The sequence below is a fragment of the Colletotrichum acutatum genome (assembly GCF_030867785.1).
Source record: "Colletotrichum acutatum strain CBS 112980 chromosome Unknown BDZ83scaffold_1, whole genome shotgun sequence".
Classification (NCBI taxonomy): domain Eukaryota; kingdom Fungi; phylum Ascomycota; class Sordariomycetes; order Glomerellales; family Glomerellaceae; genus Colletotrichum; species Colletotrichum acutatum.
This window is the reverse complement of record NW_026848995.1, coordinates 867,878-894,841: the sequence shown is the minus strand read 5'-3', so window position 1 is coordinate 894,841 and position 26,964 is coordinate 867,878. Positions and strand designations below refer to the sequence as shown.

The window sequence follows — 26,964 nt, the reverse complement described above, 5'->3', positions numbered from 1 at the left end:
ATCTCTCGTGTCGTTACATCCCCCGAGGTCGCCCCCAGGGTGATGTTGTGTTGTGGGTATATGGTTTTTATGGTATCTGTAATGGACTCAGGTAGAGTCCTCGGAAGCTTGGGCCTCGGCGGCCTTCTTGGCCTTTTGTCTCTCTTCCTCTTCGGGGGTGAGGGTCTTGAGCTGAAGGGCGTGAATGCCACCCTCACGGGCCATCTCCTCGCGCAGGAGGGCGTAGACCATGCGGTGGCGGGCGGATTGCATCTTAGACTTGAAGGACTCGGAGGTAATGACAAGTCTGCGTGACGGCTGTTAGTCAAAGAGGGTTTCGGTATGAGGAATAGCATAATGTGATTTGTCGTACCTGAAGTGTGTTTCCTTGGAGGTGCTACCAGCCATAGCCTTGTGGTGGCTATGGAGGTGAGAGTCGTTGTAGATTTCAAGGGTGGTGGGGGAGAAGGCAGCGGTCACCTGAAGTGGTTCGGTCAGCAACGTTGGCTTGTAAACATCAACAAGACTGTCTCAGAGGCAAGATATCGTACCTTGGACCGAATAGCGTCCTCGACGGGGTTGGTGGAAGCCATGGTTCCGTGGGGTCTGGCAGCGCCCGAGAAGCCGAGGGCGTATCTTCGCAACATTGGTGTATGTAGGTGTATAGTTCCTCCGGTCAAGCTACTCCCAATCCTGCCGACAATGGGGCGGAATGTGTTCATGGGGAGTAGAAGGGGAGGAGGAAAGAAGAGAAGAGGGAAAGAGGTTTTCAAGTAGAAAAAAGTAGGATGCGACGGTCTGCGGCGTGCGGCAGCGTGCGTCGACCGAGAAGCGGTAAGGAGGTGTAGAAACTGGACAGGGGAGAATAAGAAAGCTGCCCTTGCGCTGGTGTGTAGTGTACGGATACCGGTGTGCGGTGTGGGTTGTGGTTTGCTGTGATTTGCTAGCCCAACGACTTTTTTCGGTTTAGGTAGAGAGCGACGAGAGCGGAAAGCAGATGGATGGAGCCGCTGCGCTGCTGCGTGTGCAAAAGGTACGGTGTGCAAAAAGTGTGACCCTGGAACTTGGGACTGGGAGCCGAAGCATGGATGATGGGAAATGGGGGTGGTGGCGCTGGTGGGTTGACGCTTGACAGAGAGGAGAGACCGAGAGAGAGGAACGGCAAGGAGGAGGAGGAGGATGAGTGGATGATGGAGAAGAGCCCAAAGCGACAATGGAGGTAGAGGCAGAAGCAGGGGAGCAAATGGGATGGCAAGCAGCAGATTTTCCTCAAGAGTCAAGACCCCCCGGCCAGCTAAGGTACGTCGTGGGGGGAAAAAAAAAAGAAGGTAGAGAAGATTCGGTGTATCGGTGAGAAAAGAGCGGACATGCGGGATGGGCTTGGCAGGCAACATGGCACATGCGTCCCGGCCAATCAGCAGACCGGGGGCCTTGCCTCTGTCCTTCCGGTTGGTAACCGGAGGACCCGCACCGGGGAGGCACTTCCAAACTTCCATTCCTTCCAGCACGCTTCACCAATGCACCAGCCAGCAGTGCGATGAGACGACCAGCATGTCCCAAGTTCCTTCTCATCCCTCCCACTATGCAGTACATTCTTTGGTTTTTTCTGTGGTCTGCGGTGGTCCATCTGTAAAGAAAGGCAAACCTTGCTTACTTTACAGACGCCTTCTTCCTCGTATTTTCAGCACTTTCCTCCACGGACACGCGCAAAATGCTACAAGCAAGTAAGATGGAGGCGGAAAGAAAAAACAAAAGAGTCAGCCGTTGCCACTCATCTTCCCGGTTAGGTTGTATTTTTGGCCTCTCATGTCTTGGAGAGATGACTGACTTCCAAGTTCCTCCCAGATTTTCCCCGCCGACCTCGTGTCAGTGTGTGAGGTGGTCGACCGAGTTAGCTTTGCTTTTGCAGTAAGTGCGTGTCAGTGACTCGGTCTCTCTCACTCTCTGTTATGCCCACCGCCCTTTTTTGTTTTTGCTTCTTGGAGCCACCCACGCTCCTAGCTTACCAGACCCCGGGAGGCCTTACCGTCCCATGTTTCTGAGTGGTCCGAAGACGCTAACGCGCGTTGAGATTAGGTGGACCAACAAGAACACCTAGAACAACTGGGGAACGACGGAACACAGAGCAAGCAACAACAGCACATGGGCACCCGACACACCACCAGGTTCTTGGATGACTCCTCAGCCCTCGTGCCCTGCCGGTTGGCTCCATTCTGCTCACCGCGTGTTTCCTGAACGATGCCACAGACGCCTTTTGCGGCTTGCCATCCGTATCCGTACCCGACCCCCAAGATTCCAACCCCCAACCCTCGTCACCATTCATCACAAAAGGCCAGAGTCGGTCCCTCTTCTTACTCAGAAAGTACGGATAGACTTGGAGTGATGGAGCCTTGAGCCACGCAGCAAGGGGCAGGGCACCCATCCATCACTGGGCACCTGATCCTCTAGATCTCTCGGTTCCAGAATACCAGCTGTTCGCTCACAATGTCGCCAATGCATGCGGGCGGGGAAACCAAGAGGACTCTTTGGGGAGAGCTTCCAGGCACCTTGCATGGATATCGAATGTAGTGACGTGTGGTACGGTAACATTGTCGGTCGGCAGCGGGCAGAGATGCAGCAGACTCACCACCTCCTCGATCAGTGACAACAACCACAACAGCCTAACGAGAGAGAGAGAGAGCAGAAACGTCGAGAGGACCGCAAGTATCATTACCTTGGCACACTTGGATACCTAACAACCTCGGAGGTTTACCCACACGCTATACGATGGAGGGACGGATAGGTAGGTAGAGGTAGGTGCCGCTTGGGAAACGTCGGCCGCTTCGAATGGTTCCCCCACCGCTAGACATCCTAGGGCCAGGAACGGATACAATGGACGTGGACTGATGCATCACGGCATCTAAATACCAATACCTGATCCCAAGGCGCTGGGCCGTGAAAACGCACCAACAACCCACGGTGCCACAGTACAATACCTACCTGCCCGCGCAGGCGCACACACCATCTGACGGGTTTCCTCTCCGTGTCTCTCTAGTCTTCACACCTTCAACTCCGGAGCTCCATAAAAGAGTCAAGCCTCAACTAGAGGGGAGGAATCTGCTAGGATGTCCGGGCAAGCCACACTTAACCCACCAAGTTTTCCGTCCGGTCTTCGGCAGATCCTGCCGGCGGTCCTGCAGGGAGAAGTCCGATCCGGGACCTGACAGAAGCCAAAAAATATTACCAGTCTATACCACCACACACACACACATACGCACCCAAACTGCAATCCCACGCCAACAGCTGCCGCGACCAGATCCGAGGGCAACCATTCGCAACTTCCGGGGTCCGTTCCCCCCTCCCCCCAATATCCACTCCGTCACAGCGCCGTGTTCCCGATCCCCCTTTAATTATAACGCAATTGATAACGACGCATATCTATTCCCCTCCTCCTCCCCTCCCCACACCTATGTTGGCCTCCGGTGTGCGGAATGTAGCTCGACGGCCCGGCTGCTGCTGTTGCTGCCGAATATCCCCCTTCTCAGCCTTCGCCACCGCCGCCGTCGCCGGTACTACAGCTTCCGCAAGCTTCAATCTCTCCCGTCCCGTATCCCGACCCTTTGCTGCCGCGCGCGCATCGCAATCCGCAAGAATGGCTTCAACAACGACATCCCTCCCAAGGATCCCTCTCTTCGAGGCCATTTCCCAACATGACCCCGAGTCCACGGCTGTAATTCACTCCTTGTCCGGCCGCCGTTTCAAGTACGGAGAGCTCCTGGGCGACGTCCGCCGCACGCGGAACAAGCTCTTAGACTCAGCGGGCAAGTCAGATCTCAATGGCGAGCGCATCGCATTCTTGGTAGAGAACAGTTACGACTATGTAGGTAAGCCATGTCGCATACCCCTTACACAACAGCTCTTAGACTCCTTTGGCTGTGGCCCAAACAATGCGCCTCGATTCTAACACTCTCTTGATTTCTAGTGACCCTCCTCGCTGCCTTTGCCGCGCGATCTATCGCCGTACCTCTTTCTCCAGCCTTCCCCGCCGCCGAGCTCCAGTATATCCTAAATCAGAGTGAAGCGTCATTGCTCGTGTCTTCGGCCAAGTTCGCCGCAAAAACAAGGGAGGTTCTCGCTACAGAGCTCCTCTCAAGCCCGACGCAAGTCGAACTCCAGAAGCACCTCGGTGGCAGCGTGCATGAGCAAGTTGAACTGGACAATTCCGATGCCGACGGCGCAGGCATGATGCTCTACACTTCAGGCACCACCAACCGACCGGTTCGTTGCTCCCTTTCTGAATTCGAGTGGCAAGCTCCGAACATGATCACTAATCCTCCACCTTAGAAAGGCGTCCTTCTTCCCCAGTCCGTCCTCACGGCGCAATCCAAATCCCTAATCGAAGCATGGAACTACACCCCGGCCGACCACCTCCTCCACGTTCTCCCACTACACCACATCCACGGCACGGTCAATGCTGTTCTCACGCCGCTCCTGTCAGGCTCAACGATCGAGTTCATGTTCCCCTTTAACGCCGACGCGGTCTGGAAGCGCCTCGCCGCGCCCTACATCACCTCCAACGGCACAAATGGTGTAAACGGTACCAACGGTACCAACGGGGTCAACGGGACTAATGGCACAAATGGGACACACAAGAACATCGCAAAGGAGAAGATCACCTTCTTCACCGTCGTGCCAACAGTCTATTCCCGTCTCCTCGCAACCCACAAACTCCTCCCCCTCGACCCCGCCGAGCCCACACGAGAAGCCGTCTCTCCGCGCAATATGCGCCTCGCCATCTCCGGCTCAGCCGCCCTCCCGACGCCCATCAAGGAGGCCTGGAAGACCTTGTCCAAGGGCAACGTCCTCCTCGAACGCTACGGCATGACGGAGGTCGGCATGGCCCTCTCCTGCGGTCTCGATTTCGCCGACCGCGTCGACGGCAGCGTCGGCTGGCCCTTGCCCGGCGTCGAAGCCCGCCTCGTCGACATGGACACCGGCCTGGTCATCCCTCCCGGCGAAGACGTCGACCCCAAAACGGGCCGCGAGCGCTCCGGCGAAATCCAGCTCCGAGGTCCCACAATCTTTAAAGAGTACTGGCGCAACCCCGAGGCGACAGCCAAGGAGTTCGTCGAAGGCGAGGACGGCAAGGGAAAATGGTTCAAGACGGGCGACGTCGCCGTCCGGAGACCGGTCCCGAACGCGGGGCTCAACGCCGCGCAGGCGTCATGGGCCAAGGGCGACATGTACTTTATCCAGGGCCGCAAGAGCGCCGACATCATCAAGACGGGCGGCGAAAAGGTCAGCGCCCTCGAGGTCGAGCGCGAGCTGCTCTCCCTCCCTGAGGTGGCCGAGGCCGCCGTCGTCTCCGTCCCCTCGGGCAAGTGGGGCTCCAAGGTCGGCGCCGTCGTCATCCTCAACACGGACGTCGTCCCACACTGGTCCCCGATGGCGATGCGAAGGGCTCTCCGGGATCGGCTCGTCAACTACAAGATTCCCCAGGTGCTCAAGGTCGTCAACCACATCCCGCGCAACGCCATGGGCAAGATCAACAAGAAGCAACTGGTCCAGGCTGTCTTTGAGGACCAGTTTAGCGGTGATGAATTGTAAGAATAAGCAGCTACTGGTGCGTGGATACTGCTCCCCTCACCTCACAATATGACATACACATATACCTGTTTGACTAGGACATGGCGGAATGCTGCATAGAATTTAGATAAAATATATACCTTATTGAGCATCGACCCCCTCACTGTGTACCCTTTACGAAGTGAGATTGTAGTGATGAGATATAACTCCCAAGACAATGTCCTGTTGCGGAGAAGCATAATTAACAACCTTCATTTCATAAAGGGTGCGTGCACCAGGGCATTCTGGCCTAAACCTAGGTATCTATTCCGGATATTTCGCATCCGCCTATGTACTATCGATCATGGCCGTCTAGAAGTTCCATAAAACCCATTGATCTCTTTTTTCGTTCTCAGCAAACGCCTTCGTCGAGCTCCAAGGACTGTCATAAGAGAGAACTTTTTCCGCCCCAGAGATGCGTTATCATCGATGCATAGCGTAGCATTGCCCCCGTATTCCCCCCACTGGCATCAGGCAAAAAATAAAAAATAAAAAGAAGTCGGCTGAGAAAGTGCAACGAGAAGTGATGCCGTGCAGACGGAAGTCGGCCTTCTCGATTGGTAGTGGAGCCCATAGGTTCCAATAAAATGCGTTGGTGAGCATGTGGTGCAAGCTTGTGTAATTCGTTTCTGTGGTTTTTTCAGAGGCTGTGTCCATCGCTTTAGACAGTGTGCTTGGCCTTTGCACGGCTGCTTCCGCTGTGTGCGCTGTCCGTGTGGCCGGAGAACTCGACAACCTCGTTGGCGGGGAGGTTCAGGATGTCCTTGAAGCGCTTGCCGATGTTCAGGAGGATGTCACGGCCCTTATCCTGCGAGCGTCCCTTGCCACCAGCCACATCTCCGTCACCACGGCCAGGAATGCTCTTGCCAATGGTACGGGTCCAGACACCGATACGGAAGAAAGCCTTGCGGACGTTGACGACAACACCCATGACCTCTCCGTCGTCCTCAGCCTCAAGGGTCTCGCCAATAGCGGCCAACATGACGTGAAGCCAGAGATCGTCGATGGGGATGCTGCGCTTCTCCTTGAATTGGTAGGACCACTTGCCGCCGTGCTTGTTCTGGGCATCCTCCCACTCGGGGCGAACGCCGGCCTTGAAGAGATGGTAGTCGGACTTGAGGGCAAGCTCGGAGACGGGGGCGATGTTGTTCTGGTCAATGGTTAGCGAGCGATAAGAGGGGCCGCGGGGAAGGAAGGTGCACGTACATAGACACCCCAAAACTCCTCGACTGAGTTGAAGGTGATGACCTCCTTCAGAAGGTCATTCCAGTTGTCGCCCTACTCCACGTTAATGTCTGGCCACTTGCCTTTCTCAATCGGAATAGACGAACCTTTCCACTGGGGGGCTTAGTGAACCAGAGAGTCCACTTGTTCTGCAGAGGGTGCTTGACGTTGAAGTTCTCCTTGTCGTGGAAAACGGTAACAGGCTTCTCCGAGTCGTTCTCCTTGGTCTCGCTCTTCTCACCGCCCTCGGGGGAGATGGGAATGGTGGAGAGGTCGACCTGCTGGTCGGGGTTCGTAGGTGTTTGCACAGAAGTCGCCATCGCGAACGGATTTGTTGTGGTGTTTTCGGGCTGATTACGGATCGGACCGATGAGGGGTAGAATAGGTTGTCAGAGGTGCTGGGGAACAATCTCTGGAGGAAAAGGCGAGTTAGGCTATCTCGGAGGTTGAAGAAGCCAAAGTAAAAAGAGGTCGCTGGTCGCGGTTGTAAGGTGGAAGAGTTGGAAAGTGGGAGGGTTCCGCACGAGAGTGGCTGAAGGTGGTGGTGACGACGGTTGCTCGCTTCACTATTGGGAAAGTGCTGGAGGGCGATTGCTTCCTACCAGGTATTCGGATGTGGGGGAGATTCCGACGTTGCGCCAGGCAAGTCAGCAAGGATCGGACAGGGCGGATTAGAGGAAAGATTAGAACGAGCGGTGACGTTCTGTTTTTTTCGTGGGGAGACGACGAGGTCGAGAATTGGGAAGTTGCGATGGGTTTTGCACTTTGCGAGGGATTGCGCGCAGCAAACAGAAGTCTGAGTCTGCGAGCGAGAGAGCCTTTCCAGTCGCAAAAAAATGCCCAAGCGGGCTTGGCCAACGGGAGGGGAGCAAGACGGTGGAAAAGTGGGGTGTAGCAAGGTTTACCTCAGTACCTTCTTGGTGGGTGAGGCCTAGGTTTTTTTTTATTTTTTGCGCAGGGCACCTCACAATTACGACCTAGCACAACTGCCACACCAAGCACGTAAGGCAGATGCCCACCCACTCAGTGAGGTGCGGTCCCGGGGTGCTAGTTAGGGCGAAGGAAAGCCCCCGACATCAGTGGGATTCTAGGTGAGCCCGGGGCCCGTTGACGGTTGCCCAAGGTGAGAGCGGAGGCGAGGTGAGCCTAGCCTGATGGATACCGTGCCGTCACCTCAGGTTCCTCAAGAAGCGAAGGTCAAGAATAATCCAGGGCAAGGTCAGTCTGGTCCCATTCAAGACCAGGTATGCGGAACTTTAAGCAGCCCAGTGGATGTCAATTGCTCCAATAGCAGCACTTGTCAGCCTACAAACCTTGTAACTCCGTTCCGTGTCGTGTCGTGAGGCTTGTTGAATGTCTGTCTTCCACGCCATGCAATCCGTTTCGCCAGTGTTGAGTTGCTTTTCTTCACTCCTGTCTTTTCAAGACTAGCGGTCTCTAATAACAGTATGAGACTGTTCATGTTGACTTTTAGCTTACGTTGCCCGTCGTTGCTCAAGGCTGATAAGTCAGATAACTTTTCTTTCCTGCCTTCAGATTCACCCATGTCCAACAGCTCAGACGAAGCTTCCGACTCCTAGGCGTGTGCTTGCTCCATTTCTGCTCCTGTCATCCGGATTGTTCCTTCTAGTTCCTGTTTCTAATCCTCATCCCTCTACCACCTGTTTGCAGCCTTTTGCAGTTGTGACGGTCCTCTCCGTACTCGGCCTGAACCGAGCGTCGCCTCCTGACCCCTTCTCCTTGCCCCTTCCTACGCCAGAAGACACATCCTTGTTTCGACATCACGCTTTTATCTGGCCTTGAAGCACCGCCATCATATTTCTGGCTTCAACCTGGGGGAGACCTTTCCAGAAGCTTTCCCAAGTCTCTTCCGTCGCCAATTACAGCCAATAAATTGAACTGCTATTGTTTCTTATGAGGCTCCCACCCCTCTCGCAATACGTGACCTGCGAATGAGGTGGCCTGAACAAAATTTCGTCATCTTGAGTCAAACGACACGCAAGCTAGGCATCTTTCCCATCATCCTCTACCACCCTCTTCTGCACTCAAAAACTCAAGCGAGTCGAGCTCGGCTTGAGCGGTGATGGCTCTGGGGTTCGTTTCGGCCAGGCCGCTCTGCTCGTTTCAGTCATTGCACACTCCGCCCCACATGCATCGAGGCTCTATTGACATCGTCTCAATGAATAGAGGTACGGTGATTCTGGAAGAGCTGCATTGTGCTCCTGGACTTGAGTGAAAGAGACAGGATACTTGTTCTGCTTACTCTTATGCTTACCCATTACACCGTCGGCCAAGAGCTAGGATGGGAATGCAGGGTGAAAGAAGGATAAGCTGCCTTTGTTCCGTTGCGTAGCTCTCAGGCGCTACATACATCGCCTGTACCTCGTTGGAATTTCTATATTAGGTCCACGCCATCAGATGCCAGCATGTTGGAGACAAACAATAATGGCATCGATGATAATGACCGAGTGTTCTTTGTCACGCACCCTCCCTTGAATCCTCGCAAGGACGGCAACCGAAGCTATGGAACACAGCGGCCCATTTAGGTTGCAGAGCATGCTCGTATGGCAAGGCACTTGAACAAGCAGCGTGATACTCATAAAATCGAGGCGGCGCTGCGTGAGACGCGGTCGCGATGTACAGATAGCTGATCATCAAAGGCGATATCGTTTCTCGAGCAACCCATCCCAAATTGGCAGTTTTCGACCATCTAGAATTTCGTCGACAGATCCATATCCACCCATCGAACTTCTCGAGCAACATATAACGTTTGAATCGATCCTCAAAGCCCTAAAGATGGCACCAACGTATCCGAGTTCGCATGGTCCGAACTGTAGCGAGGCTTGCAGTTCGACGGCGCAACAGAATAGGAAGAACATGAAAGCAAATCCATCAGCAACCAGAGCATTTGCGTCCAAGGACCTCAAAGAATTGAAAGGATTTTGCCCCGAACGACTCGTCCTGCAATGGGGCCTTCCACGTTCTTCGCTTACAGACGACTTCTTTACGCGTCACTATGCCGCCATCATATCAAATATCAATCTCCACGCCAAGCAAATTTTCGAAGTCGGCGATGTTCCGCCTCCAGGACCCGTCTGGTCCGTGGTCACTGGCGACCAGAGTTCGGAGTTGGAACGTACTATCGAGAAAGTTGCCCGGCCAGATCCGCGAGATAAGAGTCCTTGGGATGATCTGATTGCCTGCGACTACAAACGAATACTCGTCATGAGGGCCTTCTTCTTGAAGCTTTTTGAGGAGCAAATATTATCACTTCAGCTATTTGGCGCAGACAACCAACAGCGGCTTTCACTACTCCATCAAGACAAGCAGTTCATGAGGCACGAAGGTTGATTTTCCCCCTGTATCCAAGAATCCACGAACAAGACACAGCAACTGATTGCCTACTAGGTTTCAGGCGATCGGACCTGAGAGCGAAAACGGTGGAAATGCTATTGAAAGAGAATCATGGCCTGCCACCTCTGTTTTGGAAGCAAGTGGACTATTATACTATGAAGGCCTTCTTGCTCATAAGGCCAATTCTGACCTGGGTGAGGATGACCTGGCCCGAGAACGGCCCGAACCCGTCTATTCGGTCAATCTTCCAGATGATTCACCACGACGTGGCCTACGCGGCTTGGCTTTCCGTCAACATTCGTCTGTCTCCCGAGGTTCTTCACTTTGAATGGCGTGAGCCCGACGAACTCTATGTGCCGGGCGACTTTGAGATCCCTGATCCAGGAGTACTGCCAATACCGTCCAACGCCTTACTGAGCCCAACGTCTCATGGGTTTGTCGCTTCGACGAGTCGATTCAGAGAACCGCCGATAGAACCACCGTTGTCGAGAGTCCTGATTTCCTTCGTCCCTGTCGTTCAGAGAATCTCGCTCGTCGAGGGTGCCAATGGAGAAGAGCCCATTGGTAGCCAGAGGAGAAGGTTGCTGGAGTCTCGGACGGCCTACTATACCCTCTGGCGCCACACTGGTGAGGTTGACCCATCGCTGCGCTCGCTTGTCGACCACGCATGTGGGATGAGGCGACCTAAACCGACATACTTTTCTGTGATCGTCCGTCCGTTATTCTGGCAGCTTCTGATGTACGCTTTGCTCATTCAGCTCCTGAGATACGTCTATCAACTGCGGGACGAATACAGCAGGCGGAGCCATGAGGGTGGGGCGGGCTCTGCATATGATCCGTCGTCCGGTCGTGCTGGGACCGATCAGGGTGTTTAGAAATTTGGTTTTACCAGGCAGCTTTGACTGGGCCTGGAGGGATGAATTTTCGGCGATGATGGCGTGGCTTGTACGTGAGGATCAGGCGGGCTTTCGCCTGAGTCGACAGCTAAGTGAGCAATAGAATGTAAATTCCTTACCAAATTTCACTCACAGAGGGAGAGTCATGTAAGCTGTTGTTGTTGATTTATGGCAACATTGAGGAGGTTTATGAAGAGGATCACTGCAAGCTTGTAATGACACACTCTCTTGAGGATCATGAACAAGAAAGACTGAAGATGATGATCCCAGGGGCACTCTAGTCACCTCACTGAGCCAGCACGTCATCCAACAAACCAAAAATAGACATCCGGGCTCATCAAAAGACAGATACGGCAAAAGAATTGCGTCGAGGGGGAATCGAACCCCCGGCTCCCCGACGCTGCTTGATGGCAACGGAGAATTTTACCACTAAACCATCGACGCAGATGATCAGATATCCGGTTATCGAAGCCGGACGAGCTGGTTGGGACTATTGCGACGAGAAGGCAAGTATATTCCAAAGCGGGCGTATGGCGGTTGTGTGTGGGGAGCGAGGGTTCGTGCATGAGGGTTTCGGTGGGCTCGCGAGTTGCGGTTCCCGGGGCGACTGATAGTTGCAAGCGGCGGCGGCGGCTCCACCCGCCTGCAACTTTGAAAGTGTTGAAAAAATGTCCGACAAGAGCAGATTGCCGCGGTTAGAAAGACAAAAGGTACGCAAGAGGGATGCTTAGATTCAATCTCGGCCGACATTCTCGGGACATTGTCGGGTTGCTTCTCTGCGAGAGAGAGGTCGGCCGTTCGTCTGAATGGGCAAGCGAAAGCCAATCGTTTGGCAGGCATTGGCAAGTTGGGAAGGACCCCTCCAGGAACTCTCTGAGGGGCAACGAAATACACGTGCATGGGGACCTGAGTTGGGGACGGTATCATGGCCAAAAAAAAAAAGAGGGATACTCTTTTTCTGGCTGGGCAACCAACCGACTTCGGGGAGCCCGACATATCTTGCATGAAGGTCCTCTTTGGCCGAGCAGTCACGAGACTGAAAACAGTTGAGCAGGTAACCACAATCATGGCAACTTGAGACTGATTTGCCGCTGAGAGGAAGGGGTTTCCCGTGGGATTGCCACAGAAAGCCGGGAGTCCACTGGTAGGCATCTAGGTTGCTTGTCCAAGTCGAGTCAGGCGGTGAGAAAAGCAATGTCATGGAACAAGTACTTGCAAATGGTGCTAAGCGCCGGTACCTGCACGAGGGAGGACGAGTAGTAGTAAGGCAAGCTCAACAAGGCATGTGGACGAGGGGGGGAGGTGTTGCAGGTTGTTAAAAGTCAGGATGGGTACGGAGTATTTTGGTCTTAATGACTGCGTTCTTTGTCTGGGTTAGCAAACTATTACTTGAAGCCAAAGAAGACAATGTCAACTTTTGTTAGGTACTTTTGCAAAGTACCGAAATACAGCCAGACACCATCAAGAGGCTCTCAAACAGTGTCCCGAGTCGGGTGCAGAGCAGGTGGCTGCAACCTGCAGTTAACTCAACTTCGGCTAGGCACCTTCCTCAACTCTCAGTGACAGAGAGAGTGGCAGTAAGCGAGAAAATGGCGGGCCAGGGTGCGATAAGATAAGAGACAGCCCACCAGCAAGGGCCACAGCGGGATGAAATGGCAAAAAAATTGCTTCGCCGCCCTCGAATCTCTCGAATTTTTGTGGCATGGCCCGCGCGCTAGTAGCACGGTCTCAGCGCTGGAGGGGGTAGGTGGTCGAGGGTGGTCGTGGGTGGTTGGTGGGGCTAGGGGGACCCAGAAAAAAAGTCGAAATTGATTTTTTTTTTCGGCCTTCACAAAAATCCTGTGTTGAGCGACTGGAGCGAGAGAAATTCTTCTTGAAAGGACCCCACGTCGCCCGCCCGCCCTCCTTCACATATCTTTCTCCTCCGCGCAAACCTCCCAACCTTCAATCCTCCCCCCTCCCCCATTCACACAGGCCGTTTTTTTGTCTTTGTGCATATCAAATCTCTCAAAATGGCGGACGAGGTCTACGATGGTGCCATTGGCATTGACTTGGGTGAGTCTTTATTTTCCTGTTGCTGATGGATGATGCTCTTTTTCTTTTTGAGAGGGGTGTTATTTTGTGGCGATACCGGTCGCCGCTCAACTTTGAGGGGTTCGGTCACTTCAGATATCACGAACAATATCACGTCCGCCAACGCTGCAAAATATCGTCAAACATCAACACACTATCACGGAAGGAGAGACTCGAGGAGGACTTTTACAATTATCGAAAGAACATGTCAGGCTAACCGAGTCCTCTCATCACAGGAACTACCTACTCTTGCGTTGCCACGTACGAGGGTACCAATGTCGAAATCATTGCCAACGAGCAGGGTTCGTTCACCACGCCCTCTTTCGTCTCCTTCACCGACAAGGAGCGTCTGATCGGTGAGGCCGCCAAGAACCAGGCTGCCATGAACCCCGTCAACACCGTCTTCGATGTCAAGTGAGTAGCCTCGCCGTTTTCCCCGTCCGCTGTTGCTCCGTGGTTCCTACCTGGGCCGGGGTGGGTGAGAATTTTCCCCGCCCAAGGAGGGGTAATCCGGAGCAATAGCAGACAGCGAGAAAAAAAAATACACAACTACAAATCGCTGACAACGCATTCTTTGATAGGCGTCTCATCGGTCGCCGCTTCGATGACCCCACCGTCAAGAAGGACATCGAGTCCTGGCCCTTCAAGGTCGTCGACGAGGGTGGCAACCCCAAGGTCCAGGTCGAGTACCTCAACGAGACCAAGACCTTCTCCCCCCAGGAGGTTTCCTCCATGGTCCTCCTCAAGGTGCGTTTTGCTCTGGTGATGAGACCGGAAACAAAACAGCTGGCTATCACATATCTTTGTCAACGCGCAGCATGCTGACCCCCTCAACAGATGAAGGAGATTGCCGAGGTCAAGCTTGGCAAGAAGGTCGAGAAGGCCGTCATCACCGTCCCTGCCTACTTCAACGACAACCAGCGTCAGGCCACCAAGGACGCCGGTGCCATCGCCGGTCTTAACGTCCTCCGTATCATCAACGAGCCCACCGCTGCCGCCATTGCCTACGGTCTTGGTGCCGGCAAGTCTGGCAAGGAGCGCAACGTTCTCATCTACGACTTGGGTGGTGGTACTTTCGATGTCTCCCTCCTTAACATCCAGGGCGGTGTCTTCACCGTCAAGGCCACCGCTGGTGACACCCACTTGGGTGGTCAGGATTTCGATACCAACCTTCTTGACCACTGCAAGAAGGACTTCCAGCGCAAGACCAAGAAGGACCTCTCTGGCGACCCCCGTGCCCTCCGTCGTCTCCGCACTGCTTGCGAGCGTGCCAAGCGTACCCTTTCCAGCGGTGCCCAGACCACCATTGAGATCGACTCTCTCTTCGATGGCGAGGACTACACCACCCAGATCACTCGTGCTCGTTTCGAGGACCTGAACGCCAAGGCTTTCAACGGTACCCTCGAGCCCGTTGCCCAGGTTCTCAAGGATGCCTCCATGGAGAAGTCCGGCGTTGACGAGATCGTCCTCGTTGGTGGCTCCACCCGTATCCCCCGCATTCAGAAGCTTCTGTCCGAGTTCTTCGACGGCAAGAAGCTCGAGAAGAGCATCAACCCCGATGAGGCCGTCGCCTACGGTGCCGCCGTCCAGGCCGGTATCCTCTCCGGAAAGGCCACCTCCGCCGAGACCGCCGACCTTCTCCTGCTCGACGTCTGCCCCCTGTCCCTTGGTGTCGCCATGGAGGGTAACATCTTCGCTCCCGTCGTCACTCGCGGGCAAAACGTACCTTGTCTCAAGAAGGAATGTAACCCTCATTTTCCTTTTCCGTTTTTTGAGTTCGTTGATTTTTCTCGATTTTTGATGTTTTCGCCTGTCCGCGACTATCGTGGTAGTGGGCGCTCTGTTGGCGCTAACGCCTTCTTCATCCGTGGCAGTGCCTTCCTTCCATGCGTGAATTGCATGGCAGGAGGAGAGCACTCGTTCCTTCCGCATTCTATTGACCCGCTGTAAAGATCAAAAACTAACATCCCCTCAGAGAACCTTCACCACTGTTGCCGACAACCAGCAGACCGTTCAGTTCCCCGTCTACCAGGGTGAGCGTGTCAACTGCGAGGACAACACCTCCCTGGGTGAATTCACTCTTGCTCCCATTCCTCCCATGAGAGCCGGTGAGGCCGTCCTTGAGGTCGTCTTCGAGGTCGATGTCAACGGTATCCTCAAGGTCACCGCCACCGAGAAGACCTCCGGACGCAGCGCCAACATCACCATCTCCAACTCTGTCGGCAAGCTCTCTTCCTCCGAGATTGAGAACATGATCAACGGTTAGTTCATTTCGACCATTTCTTCAGGATACAGAATGCTAATCCCTCCCTAGACGCCGAGAAGTTCAAGACCAACGATGAGGCTTTCAGCAAGCGCTTCGAGGCCAAGCAGCAGCTTGAGTCCTACATTGGCCGTGTTGAGGAGATCATCTCCGACCCCACGCTGTCCCTCAAGCTCAAGCGTGGCCAGAAGGACAAGATCGAGCAGCAGGTCTCCGAGGCCATGGCTGCCCTCGAGATCACCGACAGCGGTGCCGACGAGCTGAAGAAGCAGGAGCTCGCTCTCAAGCGTCTCGTGACCAAGGCTATGTCCTCCCGATAAATGCTTCAAAACATGAGAGAAAGATCTCTAGTGTTTTGTTCGCGCGGAGGATGTTTACGGCTTTGATGAGGCCGCTTCAATGCGGTGTATCTGGTTCAACTTTCTTGCGTTTGGGTGGCCGAGCAGATTACGGCCAGGCAGGATGCGAATAATTTGGGTCAGGTGATATCAAAAGGCACTTAAAAGTTCCTCCTTTCTTCCCGCCGCCTTCCCCATATACCTCCACAACCCCTTCACACACACACACGACACGACACTGGCATGACTCTCGGGCGAGTATGAATGCCTACCAGGTGCCGTCTTCTACGGCTTTCATAGAACTGTAGAAAGGATCAGGGCGACATGAAATGAAATTACGTCTTACTTCAACTTGGTTCGATATGGCGAATGATACGATGTGATGTCGACATGACGTGAACGCTGCCAACAAATTTGCGGATGAGGTCTACTGGTCACGACATTGCCATCGCCATCCCCTTTACTATCCTTGTCCTCATTGATGTCCTCATCGGTCACCTCGTTGGTGTTCCCATTGGTGTTGTTATCAACTGCCAACATCGCCGGTGGTTTAATCAGAAGTGAATATTCGTCGAGATAATGCCTGTTGGAGATGACTACTAAAGCAAGGTATTGTCCCCACAGCCGCAACTATAGCACGACTGGCCACAACTAGCCACTACTGTCGCGTTTCGTTCCGTTTGTGTAACTACGCTCTCTCCAGACAGAACTCTCCCTTTTCTGAGATCACACCAGTACCGTCGCCGCCACAATGTCTCTGTGTATGTGTGGCGTCGCGGGGCGTTTGCCCACATTAGACTTAGCAACGCAAGCTTGACATTACACTGAGTCCGTTGCGCACTTCATGGAAAGTCTTTCAAAAGGCGCCGTAGGCTTCAGTATGGTCTCGTATAACGTGGGGTCGGTTTCCTACACTGGGTGGTTGAGGAAAGCGCTCCGGCGATTGGGCCTTATAACAGACGAGCTGGTAGTATGTGGGTTGCTAAACTTGTCATTGAGTTCAATGTCTTGGCTATGGACGTCAGTCGACGACTACTGCTTGGTGGCATCGGACAGCTCAGAAAAGTCCTTTAGTTCAACTCGTCTTATTGATGTCATCTCCCTCACGTGGGTGCTGGATTTGCCTAGACCACGCTTCTCTCAGAGAAGATGCGCTGTGAGTGCGTCTAGCTCCAACGAGAATCCGCCGCAGAAAGTAGTTCAAGGTCCGGATAGAGCAGCCCTAATGCCTTCCCGTCGGACCCTCCACGAGGAAGCATATCCCCAGAACCTTGGTCAGGACAAATTTCGTCTCGCATACCCGCCGGAACCCCGCTACATATCACTTGATACATCTAGATGGATACGCTCTATCGTACATTCCACCACAGATCCTTTGAATTACGACCAAGAAAGAATGTGTGCCGGGGCAGGACGTCTCTTATTCCTGTCGTCTATGGGCTGAGCACGTCGATGCTCGGGCATCGCGCAAGTCAAGCTGTACGTGGACAAACAAGTTTGAAGGATGCCCGGATCTGGCGGATAACAAATGGCGAACGGGCATTTGTAGCGCACGCAGGACTTGGTCACCGATCGGTGAAAATTGATGTATGGAAGTGGTGGTATGCAGACAAGTATTCGAAGAGGGCAGCGAATTACTCGTCTAAACTGACGAATAGTGTGACAGTGCAGGTCTAGAAACTTCTGACGGCAGTGCGGACTCGGATTATCTGGTATGAGTCCCAGGTTACATCCTACCATGAACGGAGGCTCTCACGCGGTTGAAGACGCTCGAATGTGTGTGGCAGCCTATCAATTTCGACCAATGTCCAACTTCTCTTCATACCCTCTCCGATACTAGTAGACTGGCTGTAACAAATCTCGATCATAAATTCCCATGCGCTATAACTGACAAGACTATTCACGAGAACTTGTAGGCTGGTAGATCAGAAATAAGAACGGATGTGGTCAACAGCCGAGCCATTCCAGCCCAGGGGCGCTTTCCTCAGAATATCAATGCAAGATCTGATTCCATACGTAGATCACCATAGCCTACCTAGATCGGAGAGGTGATGCTACCTGTAGAATTCTAGGTAGACCAGTCCATGCCTCAGGCGACACAGGAAGGAGCATAGGGAATAGTAATGCTTCTTCTGTCACCGACCACGAGTTGAGATGCTTGATCGGGTGACTGCCTCGGTGATGCTCCCGAGGCTTTCAGGCGGCGGTGTTTTGATTCATCATGTGGCCAACGAATTTTTTTCTTCTTTTGTTTTTCTCTTTTTTTATTTGTTCTTACAAAGAGAAGGTGCGAAGGGGATGTCGGTATATTGGCACGTTGAAATAGCGAGAATATACCGTCTGGACAGAGCTAACATCGCTAGATTTGATTAGATCGATTTCTAATAGAAGAATGTGCTATGGTCCAGAAGAATGTTTCTTGCACCTCGTCCCCAATGTTTGTTGCATCGACGCCGTCTTACACCACGATGTGTTGCTCAAATACTCCACGCTCATCCGAAGTGTAGTGCTCTTCCACCTTAAGAGGACAACAGATGAGGGGATTGTATCTATTTAGACTGCCTCGCCGTAGGCACCCTACCTATCTCAGCTACATCAATGACATGCCACAGAAGATGGTGTGAAGTCGAAATAGAACTGACCAGGGCAGAGGTACGATGGCATGGAGTTCGATCGCCACAGTGGGGCTGAGTCACCTCGCAGCCAATCACGTAATCAGCAACCCCACCTTCTGCCAGTCCCGGTGTCACTACTACGCTCATTCCTCATATACACCACAGCAGCATCTGAATACTTAGTTCCTTGCAGATCTAATCTGATGGAAGACTTTCCTTCCAGAAGTCTTTCATGAGGTTCCAGGACATCCCCTGCTGATCTTTACTTGCCACCGACCATGTCGGGAACCCGCCAAGATGGCCTCCCGCACCTTCGACCAGTTCTTTGACCTTCCCGTCGAGATCCGGGACCAAATCATATCCTACCTCTGCGTACTCCCAAATCCAATCCAGATAGGTCCCACAGAATTCTCCGAGATCCCCTTCCCGCACGACCTGCTCCTCTCTCACCCGCTCCTCTACGCCGCCGGCTCCGCCCTCTTCTACGAACAGAACCGCTTCATCCTCAACCTCCAAACGGGGCCCCGCGCCGCCGTCGAGCGCGCCATCTGCGACGGCGGCAGCCCCTGGCTTCTTGGTAATCCCCAGGCCCGCCGCCGCGTAAAGCACCTCGAGCTCTCGCCGGGCCGCCTAGGCAACGTCTTCCAGACCCACGTCTCCCCGGCCGTGGCCGACATGATTCTGAACGGTTCCCTACGGCATCTCAGGCTCGTGCTGTATCCGACGAGCGCCGACAAGATTGTCTTCAACCAGAGTGCCTTTGACGCCCAGTCGCGGAGGGCCGCCATTACGCGGCGTGACGACGCCTTTGCCCACTCCAGACCGTTTCAGGCTCTGTTGCGGCTGCTGGCTGATCCGGACTTGGAGACGGCCGACCTCTACGTCGACCCTATTCATCGCGACTTTTGGTGTGAGTTCCACGAGGGTGTGGCCTGCTGCAAGGGACAGCGGAAGGGGCCGTGGCAGCTGATCCCGATTAACTGGAGGAGGCTTGCCGCTAGCTATGGCCAGGATCACGAGCTCAGTATCGTTCGGGTGGTGGTCTGATTGCTCAGTGGCTGTTTCGGGAATCCTATGTTCATGACTTGGAAGAGTATGGCGGCTAGGATCGTGTGTAGTCATTCAATGCAAAAGCCCAAAGGCCTTGTGCTTGCTGGAGCTCTCATGACCATTTGAAGTATACGATCTTCGAAGCCTCGATTAGGCCAAGGTTCTATCTTCCAGTACAGAGAAATCGCTGAGCACATCTATCCACGGTCTAAAGTGCACCAAAGAAATTGAAGACTACCTTCAGGCAGTAATCAAAGAAGAAAGAGGCAAAAACAACAGGAGCCGACCGAGAATTGAACGCCGGAGTCCTGAAGAGTACGGAGCATCACGCACACAGTCAGCACTTCACGGCTTTCACCACTCGGTCACCAGGCCCGATATTTGTTGTTAGAATGGGAAGGGAATAGGCTGCCTATAATGCCTACGGCTTCCAATATTGAGATTGAGGGAGGACAAAAGAAGAATAGGAAAGGGACTGGGATATACACCCTTGACGCAGGCAACATGGTGAGCGGCCCATCTGGACCGGTGTAAAATTGGGTTTTCCACGTGACGACATCCGTTTTCTCACCACATCCCAATAGTCTGCAGAGCCTTCTTTCGATCTCTTGCTTATTCTGAGTACTGGAAGCGAGTGATTCGGCTACCGAGAATGCAAAATTCTGGCGGGGATACTTCCAGTCAGCAAATGCTTGCAAATAACCTCTCCATAGCCACAACAGTACCTGTCGAAGGATCTGGCCGCGCAGGATGCTGCAAAGATGTGGATCTTATTGATATCCATAACTGTTATTCACTTAGCTCGATTTTGCGGAAAAGGTCTCGACGCCGGGTTTTTGACATTGAGATGGTTGACTGCACCCTGCTGTTAGGATACCAATATTGCAAAGGGAGAACGCCTTGAGATGAGGTGATCTTGATCTCCAATTCGCTTTGCAATACTCGTGTCGTTGAGTAGGCGGAAGTTTCTATCCCATTGGAATCGTTTACACGCAGGATTCAAATCTCCTCTGACAACATTGCAGCCCCAAGGCTTACCTACAGCTTCTAAATCAAACAAAAGTAGCGCTTTACAGGCCATGGCAATGGTCCGCAGTGTGACGGGAATTCAGATGACGAAGCCCTAGAACCTTTGTTTAATTTATCAATTCGAACGAGGTGACAACTGAGCTCTACAAATCAAGTACTTAAGCAAGCTCTCGGATACGGGGTGACCTCGTATACATTCTCTGAAAATTTGATCTGGGAATCTTTTGACGCCACACGGAAGACAGCCACCTCTGAAGCCGGAGGGATTTCGCCTAGTGGAAGAACGCTGTTTCTTCCTCATCAGAGAAATTCACTCGCCAGGGAATTGGAGAGATTTGCGCTACCAATTTTATACCGCCAAGGACAGACACCTTGCCCTTCGCCTCTCTGAGAACCGCCCGTTGCCGAGGTTTATTCGCGCTAGATCAAGCGCACGAAGGTGACGATTGAAGACTGACTGCGTACCCAATTCGCCGTGTCGATTGGTCTGGGTGTAGTATAGTCAGGGCCAAGTCCCCTACCAACGACACAAAATTTTCTCCTAAGAGCACCCTAGTCTTTGAGAAACCTAGCGGCGGTGTATAGCTGGTCTCCTACTACGTGCAGTTCACCAAGGAAGGGTGTGATATACTAAGAAGAAGCAAAAAAACTGTCTAACACACTAAGGTGGCACATATCCATAACTGCTGTTGTCATAAAGTACCTAGATGGGGCATAACACACATGAGTTTGACAATCCAAATCCTTCTCTGTACATTGGTACCCCGGACGGTAAAATTGGTACTTCACTTTCGGTGGATCCCAGTCTGCTCTTTAGGATAGCAGAACGCCTTTTGGATCTACTCCCTTGAGTCTTAAATGTAGGCGCCGCGGTAGGCTAGCCACGAGTAATCTTTACTCCCAATGCCCTGCATAAAACCAACTCTGCTTCATCTTTCCGGCCCTAGCAGCGTGAATCAGTTCCAGGCGATCGTGGTCAGACTTATTTCGCTGTTCTAAACTCGTGTATTCCTGAGAAACGGCTTATGCATATGCTCCAAGTGACTTCACCGATGGCTCCGGCCCCGACCATGGCCCCGGCATAGCCCCGAGTGGGGCCGCGATTATTTCCGGAGCGGCCTATTTTATCCATAGAATTGGCCACGGGCCAATTCTTCCCCTTTACCCGTGTCCAAAAACACCAGAAACCCCCCGACCCCCCCGAATCCACAGCCCCGTCGCCTCAGGTCTAAGAATGGCCCCCGAAACGAGGGAACGAGCCTCACGCCGTGTCCGAATGCTACGCTATCTCCTCCCCAAGACGGGAGGATCTTTACATAGAAACAAAGATCTCCCCAATGCTCCCTCCCCCCTTTGTTGCACCGCAAGGACCGTTTCGCAGAGGCCAGCGCATCCAAACCGCCAAGAAGATAGATTGCTTCAAAACCTTGTGGATCAGCAACACATCCCACCCCAAGAAAAGCCCCCCCCCCCTCCCCACGCTTTGGCTCTCTCAAGTCTCAGTGATTGGGGACCCCCAATTGCCATTGTCGCTCGAACAATAAGTCAGCTTGGCGTAAAACCTCACGAATCGGCTGCTGTGCCGGGGGGGGGGGGCGCCTTCCAGTGGTTATAGTGTTTTCTTCCTGGTCATCGCGCTTGAGCTGAGGTTCACTCATTCGGCTGTAACCGTACGGACGGATACCGTGCACCTCGCTGTAAACGCTTGCTACTATTTCGATAAATCATCAGACAAGGAGGCACGGTAGAGTTGGGACGACAAGCGGCCGGCATTGCACATCTTTCGTCCCGTCCAATCTTGGCGCGTGTCGGAGGGCCGGGCCCGGCCCGCTCGCCGCTCGAGTTTGCCTGCCACGCTGTCTTTGCCCCCCCCCCCCCACCCGACTGGTCAGGTACAGCGCGAAAAAACCCCCGTTCTCGAGTTTCTAACTGTTTGCTTCCTTTCAGCAGCTCTGTGCGCCGTTCAAGGGGCACCTTGATAGGTACAGTCGTCAAGTCCCAGATAAGATGCCACATGTCAGTAGGCACCAGCACATGTTTGGATAAGCAGGCACAGAACTCGTCTCATGGTTGTTTGTGACGTCAACAGAGGCTCAGATTGTATCATCCACCGACAATCCATAGAGCCTCTCGCCCATGTCTTTCTCGCCTATGGTGGCCTCGATGCTGACCCGCCAACTCGACTCAGTCACGGTTGCACATATCGAGTTGAAGCCCGAGAACTTTCCTGAAGCGGTAATTGCGAACCAGGGTTGAAGGCTCGGCAGGCCTGCCAAGGGCGGTCACATGCCAGATGCAAAGCCCCGTCGATCTTCCTTCCTGTCCCACCTACGAGAACACTAGACCTTTTGCTTTCTTCATTTACATGACAACGGTGACGGGTGACCAGCGTGTCGGAGATTGAGCAGAAGCCGGCAAACAAAACATGCCAGTAGAAAGACGTGTGTTAAAAGGCAGATGGGCGCGCGTCCCAAACAATCTAGCCAAAGTTGCCAGACTAGACAAGACGTAGACAGTAGAGCAAGGTAAACCCCAACTCGGCCGCGCAAGATAAGAGCTTGACTCGCAGGCAGGCGAACCAGATGTGACGTCCGCACAAATGCCAGAGTCGTCTCCGAAACTCTCTCAGTTGTCTTCTGGCACTCTGCAACAGCAGGACCCTCCCCGTGGGAATTTGCGAACCAAGTCCGAGTCTCCTGCGCGACTGCGATTAAACTCCAGGTGCTGGCATCCCCCTCTCCCCCCCCCCCTCTCCTGAGTCCCCTTCCCCCCCTTTCTTAGAGAAACTCTAGACTAGACAAGACTTAAAATACAACCCTTCTCTATCCACGCCAGGTTTGCACGTCATAATTACCACCTACATCAACACCACTTGAATGGCATATCGTGAAATTGAGAGGAATCAAAGAGAAGGACGGAAGAGAAACTAGTTTGTGAAACTATCGAACCCGCTCAGCCTCGGCATACACAGTAGACCAGAAATCAACACACCGTGACACCCCGGTCGTGATACCCAGTCTCTACCCCACGTGCGTCTCGTCGAAAGCAGGTGTCTGTCTCTCTCTCTCCCCCCCGCCTCTCCCAGGGAATCGACCCTCGGTGCAGCAGCAGGCTTGTCAGTGCTCATCCCCTCCCCCTCCATTCCACACCTCTCGTCCTGGCGACAGCCCCAAGCAATCAACAGGAAGAGACTCGATCGCAACAACGTTTGCGTGCTTGGAATGCACAACGAACGACAAACGCAAACGTAGCCAAAATTCGCAAAAGAATCAAGGCAAAGTCGTTCCGGCTTACTCCAATCAAAACCATCACCCCACACCCTTTTGAGAGGTCTCGCACATCGAAGGGTGTGACGATGAGCTGTCTCTGAGGAAATGTCTCTTCCACCCCTCGTCCTCCCCAGATTTTTTTGTGTCTTTGCACAATCAGCAATCATTTCCCCAATCCGCCAGCCCGGATTGACAAGACACGACGCGTTCTACCGCATTCCACTTATTCCCACCTTGGTCAGCGGGGGTGGTCCGTTTAGCATGTCAGATCATTGCATGAAGAGCGGCCCACATCACAGAAGCTTGGTCTTTGCTCCTTTCCTTTTCCCTCTTTTGCTGTGCTCTCTCCCTCACTCTTTCTCTCCTCTTCTCTGTCTGCAATTTGTAAGTGCGCGTAAACATAGTCATGTTACAACAACCGTCTTTCCAAGCAATCTTCCGGGAGCAGGGAAAGTCTCGGCGAGCTGGGCCCCCCGACTTTGACAGCTCCAAGCCTCTGGCCCCTCTTCCCACCAATGTCGCTCTCGCTCCTCAAAGTCCTTCCTCCTTCCCTTGATCCGTGTAGCCCGGCAATGTGTGATGCACCTACTCACAGGCTTCCCGAGAATGCGGCACAGCCGAAGAGAGACTGGAGGTGATGTGCCCACCACACCCCCCCCCCCATCCCCTCCAACTCTCTGGAGTCTAGGCTGCATGCCGATTTTTTTCTTCATCCGCTTGTTGCCGAATGTGTGTAAGAGGAAAGAGACCGGACCGGTTCTGCAGTGGCTTGATGGCAATCGTACCAGACTCACATAATAGGATTCTCAGCACATGTAGGCATACGCAGTAGCAAATCTTGACACGATGATTTGTTCCCGTCAGAAACTCCAATTTGGTATTTTTTGTCTTTCTTTCTGTGTAAATCGGTCCCGTGTCCCATCCCGTTTCCCAAGACTCTATAAACGATAAACGAATGGGGGGTTTGTTTCCTGCCGGCCCAAGAGACAATCTGCCCTACTCTCTTCGGGTGTTGTACTCAATGATGTAAAAAAGAGAAAATGAAAATGATCCAGCGCCTATTGCTCGTCCTCCCAGAGCTCCCCTTAGCTCGTCTAATCGCTTGTTTTTGGGCACAAACTGCCTTGTTGGTTTCCTGCACCTTTGGTATCCAGACTTTGATGGCTTGATACGATGGAAAAATCATGAACATGGCTTGCTTTAATGATGTGGGGGAAAAAAAACAATTCAAGAAAGAAGAATCATTATCCTTTCAAGAGCATCTTAGCCGAGGAGCGCAGGGTGCCAGTCAGACTTGTGCTCGTCGGGGTGCTCGCCGTAGTGAACGGGACCAAGCTTGAGGAAGCGAAGGCCGTTGCTGCCGTCGCTGCTCATGCTCGAGGTGCGGCGCTTGAGGGGCGCCGGCTCGGTGGCGGCGGCGGTAGTGGTGACTGCGGCGGCGGCCTGCTGCTGTCTGAAGGGGTAGGAGGACGAGGTGGTGGGGGCGAGGGAGAGGAAGACGGAGTTGTCGACGGGAGAAGACATTTTGAATATTGTTGTTCTGGTTTTGTTTGGTGTGGGGCTTGTTTTGGTTGCGAGAGTTGGCAATCGGCGTGTGGGAGAACAGATCAACTGCTTTGAAGACACTGAGAGTTCGGCGAGTAGAGTCGAGAAAGGATGAGAGCGTTGGGATACAGATAGAAGGGGAGACACTGGATGGGAGGGGAGGGCCGTCCAACTTTATAAGTTTGGATTACACCGGAGGACACGGGAGGTGTGAGCTTGGCTGACCTGGTCGCAGACCACCCCCTTCCACCCGGCCCACGGGCAAGAATTCAAAGGTAAGGTGACGGGTAGCTTGCCGAGTCACACGGTGGGTGCCGTCTCAAGCCGGGTTTGCTCACAAAAGAAAAAAAAAAAAGTTGATACTGGGGGTCCTCGGGCGCAGATGGAGAAGGGGGACAGGGAAGGGGGGACGGACTATGGACATGGAGGGAGGGGGAGGGGCAAGGTCATCGCATCGTATCGCACGCTGCCTATCGTACACTACTCTGTGTCGAGAAATGAGAAATTGTGTACTGCGTATGGCGCGCGTCGTGTGTACTCAAGGTGCATCTCCCGGACCAGCCGTCTGGGCAGAGCAGGCGTGCAGAGAGACACAGACCACAGACATCACGTTACGGTAACGCCATGGTTTAGAGTCAGAGGGAGGGCGTGATTGAGATTTAGGGTGAGGTGGGCAATACAATAGCCACAGGTTCAGAACAGGTATTGCACAAAATAGGAAATGCCGGGATCTGGTGTTTCTCAAAAGCCATGACACATGCATGGGCAAAAATGATGTGCTACCTCTTGTTATGTTCATACCCGTCGTTGGAGAGAGTTGACTGAGACTATTTGCGGTGGGTGTCAAAACAAGCTAGGTAGCAAGGTGCCATAAGGGTATGAATCAATTAGACCGAAGACTCTTGCGCTCGACCGGGATGGTGTTGTATTTTGATCTTCTCAAACAAAAAGCTCGCCCAGCCAAGAGATCTAAATTTTGATAATCCTGAGGTGTGTTTTCTATGCGAATGGGCTCCGCTTTTGACCTTATCGCGCTTGAATTGAGGTGTTCTGCAACAGATGGATGGGGGTTGGGCATCCGAGCGTCTCAACTCTCAGTCACTCCCCCGGAGGGGCGTATTGCGACTTTGCATTCACGCTTTTAGATCAGAAAAGTTTCCCAAACCCGCCAAGAACCTGGAAGCATGAGATGTTCGGATTGGAGATGTCAAGTCTAGAAAAGGAGGCAGCAAATAGGACAAAAATAAAGAGGAAATACGGGCCTCCACGGTCCTCTCTCCTGCGGTCGCTCCTGAAACCCTTATCAACCAAGTATCAAATCGGCCCTTGTTGGGAGGGGCTATTGATAATTATTTTGGTGGCTCTTTTCTGGGAACTTGGATCTAGACCCAGTCCCAGTCCCAGACCCAGACGGGACCTTCTAGATAGGCATCCTGAAGTTTCCAGAGCGGGAACGTTGTTGCACGTGGGCCTGTAATTGGCTGAGCTCCATGTCACGACAGCAGCGCGGGAGAGTGTGCAATGCGAGAAATGCTCAAGTCGCTCTCTCTTGCCTTATCCGCAGCTGACGTGGGGTTGGTGCGCTTGAAAGCAAGAAAAAAAAAACGCGAGACACCCGCCGCCGCCGCGAAAAAAAAAAAAAGAAAACTTGCTGAAATGAAATTAAAAAAAATAAGTAAAGAAAAGTGCAGGGGGTTGGTGCAGACTGCAGAGTGTGGGTACCTA

General features: G+C 53.2%; 8 protein-coding genes and 1 non-coding gene across 9 annotated transcripts; 6 read left to right on the top strand and 3 right to left on the bottom strand.

Annotated features, from left to right (window-relative positions):
* Positions 1-87: 87 nt before the first annotated feature.
* BDZ83DRAFT_746302 (bola-like protein) lies at positions 88-626 on the bottom strand (the record flags this gene model as incomplete). Its single annotated transcript, XM_060513247.1, has 3 exons — positions 88-286; positions 353-459; positions 531-626. 3 exons carry the CDS (start codon positions 624-626, stop codon positions 88-90), a joined length of 402 nt encoding a protein of 133 aa, XP_060371959.1.
* Positions 627-3,610: 2,984 nt separating this feature from the next.
* BDZ83DRAFT_746301 (AMP-binding enzyme) lies at positions 3,611-5,565 on the top strand (the record flags this gene model as incomplete). The annotated part of the gene is made up of 3 exons (XM_060513246.1): positions 3,611-3,842; positions 3,941-4,236; positions 4,303-5,565. The coding sequence occupies 3 exons, from the start codon at positions 3,611-3,613 to the stop codon at positions 5,563-5,565; spliced, it is 1,791 nt and encodes a 596-aa protein (XP_060371958.1).
* Positions 5,566-6,013: 448 nt separating this feature from the next.
* Positions 6,014-7,248, bottom strand: BDZ83DRAFT_9591 (eukaryotic initiation factor 4E). Its single transcript, XM_060516029.1, has 3 exons — positions 6,915-7,248; positions 6,790-6,861; positions 6,014-6,733 (listed from the first exon to the last, which is right to left on the bottom strand). The coding sequence occupies exons 1-3, from the start codon at positions 7,125-7,127 to the stop codon at positions 6,245-6,247; spliced, it is 774 nt and encodes a 257-aa protein (XP_060371957.1). The 5' UTR covers positions 7,128-7,248; the 3' UTR covers positions 6,014-6,244.
* Positions 7,249-11,420: 4,172 nt separating this feature from the next.
* BDZ83DRAFT_t3 lies at positions 11,421-11,501 on the bottom strand. The gene has a single exon. It is a non-coding gene; the product is annotated as a tRNA-Gly (tRNA).
* A 1,359-nt stretch (positions 11,502-12,860) lies between these two features.
* On the top strand, positions 12,861-15,893 carry BDZ83DRAFT_9414 (hsp70-like protein). Its single transcript, XM_060516021.1, has 6 exons — positions 12,861-13,112; positions 13,367-13,544; positions 13,712-13,877; positions 13,968-14,872; positions 15,111-15,391; positions 15,445-15,893. The coding sequence occupies exons 1-6, from the start codon at positions 13,070-13,072 to the stop codon at positions 15,711-15,713; spliced, it is 1,842 nt and encodes a 613-aa protein (XP_060371956.1). The 5' UTR covers positions 12,861-13,069; the 3' UTR covers positions 15,714-15,893.
* A 530-nt stretch (positions 15,894-16,423) lies between these two features.
* Positions 16,424-17,530, top strand: BDZ83DRAFT_9389 (uncharacterized protein). Its single transcript, XM_060516019.1, has one exon. The coding sequence runs from the start codon at positions 16,576-16,578 to the stop codon at positions 17,173-17,175; it is 600 nt and encodes a 199-aa protein (XP_060371955.1). The 5' UTR covers positions 16,424-16,575; the 3' UTR covers positions 17,176-17,530.
* A 1,113-nt stretch (positions 17,531-18,643) lies between these two features.
* On the top strand, positions 18,644-19,393 carry BDZ83DRAFT_564385 (uncharacterized protein; the record flags this gene model as incomplete). Its single annotated transcript, XM_060503635.1, has 1 exon — positions 18,644-19,393. The coding sequence occupies one exon, from the start codon at positions 18,644-18,646 to the stop codon at positions 19,391-19,393; it is 750 nt and encodes a 249-aa protein (XP_060371954.1).
* A 5,178-nt stretch (positions 19,394-24,571) lies between these two features.
* BDZ83DRAFT_9185 (uncharacterized protein) lies at positions 24,572-25,542 on the top strand. The gene is made up of 2 exons (XM_060516005.1): positions 24,572-24,782; positions 25,248-25,542. The coding sequence occupies exons 1-2, from the start codon at positions 24,735-24,737 to the stop codon at positions 25,461-25,463; spliced, it is 264 nt and encodes an 87-aa protein (XP_060371953.1). The 5' UTR covers positions 24,572-24,734; the 3' UTR covers positions 25,464-25,542.
* Positions 25,543-25,643: 101 nt separating this feature from the next.
* BDZ83DRAFT_597149 (uncharacterized protein) lies at positions 25,644-25,894 on the top strand. Its single transcript, XM_060506886.1, has one exon. The coding sequence runs from the start codon at positions 25,656-25,658 to the stop codon at positions 25,857-25,859; it is 204 nt and encodes a 67-aa protein (XP_060371952.1). The 5' UTR covers positions 25,644-25,655; the 3' UTR covers positions 25,860-25,894.
* The last annotated feature ends 1,070 nt before the right edge of the window (positions 25,895-26,964 follow it).

What these genes read in the sequence shown, in the direction of transcription:
- BDZ83DRAFT_9389 (XM_060516019.1), top strand. Translation starts at nt 16,576, where the DNA reads ATGGAAAGTCTTTCAAAAGGCGCCGTAGGCTTCAGTATGGTCTCGTAT.
- BDZ83DRAFT_9185 (XM_060516005.1), top strand. Translation starts at nt 24,735, where the DNA reads ATGAAAATGATCCAGCGCCTATTGCTCGTCCTCCCAGAGCTCCCCTTA. An exon ending in TCCTCCCAGAGCTCCCCTTA is followed by an intron (nt 24,783 to 25,247) that starts GCTCGTCTAATC and finishes TGGTTTTGTTTG; the next exon opens with GTGTGGGGCTTGTTTTGGTT.
- BDZ83DRAFT_9414 (XM_060516021.1), top strand. Translation starts at nt 13,070, where the DNA reads ATGGCGGACGAGGTCTACGATGGTGCCATTGGCATTGACTTGG. An exon ending in CCTCCATGGTCCTCCTCAAG is followed by an intron (nt 13,878 to 13,967) that starts GTGCGTTTTGCT and finishes CCCCCTCAACAG; the next exon opens with ATGAAGGAGATTGCCGAGGT. An exon ending in GATTGAGAACATGATCAACG is followed by an intron (nt 15,392 to 15,444) that starts GTTAGTTCATTT and finishes ATCCCTCCCTAG; the next exon opens with ACGCCGAGAAGTTCAAGACC.
- BDZ83DRAFT_597149 (XM_060506886.1), top strand. Translation starts at nt 25,656, where the DNA reads ATGGACATGGAGGGAGGGGGAGGGGCAAGGTCATCGCATCGTATCGCA.
- BDZ83DRAFT_9591 (XM_060516029.1), bottom strand. Translation starts at nt 7,127, where the DNA reads ATGGCGACTTCTGTGCAAACACCTACGAACCCCGACCAGCAGGTCGAC. An exon ending in CTAAGCCCCCCAGTGGAAAG is followed by an intron (nt 6,862 to 6,914) that starts GTTCGTCTATTC and finishes AACGTGGAGTAG; the next exon opens with GGCGACAACTGGAATGACCT. An exon ending in AGGAGTTTTGGGGTGTCTAT is followed by an intron (nt 6,734 to 6,789) that starts GTACGTGCACCT and finishes ACCATTGACCAG; the next exon opens with AACAACATCGCCCCCGTCTC.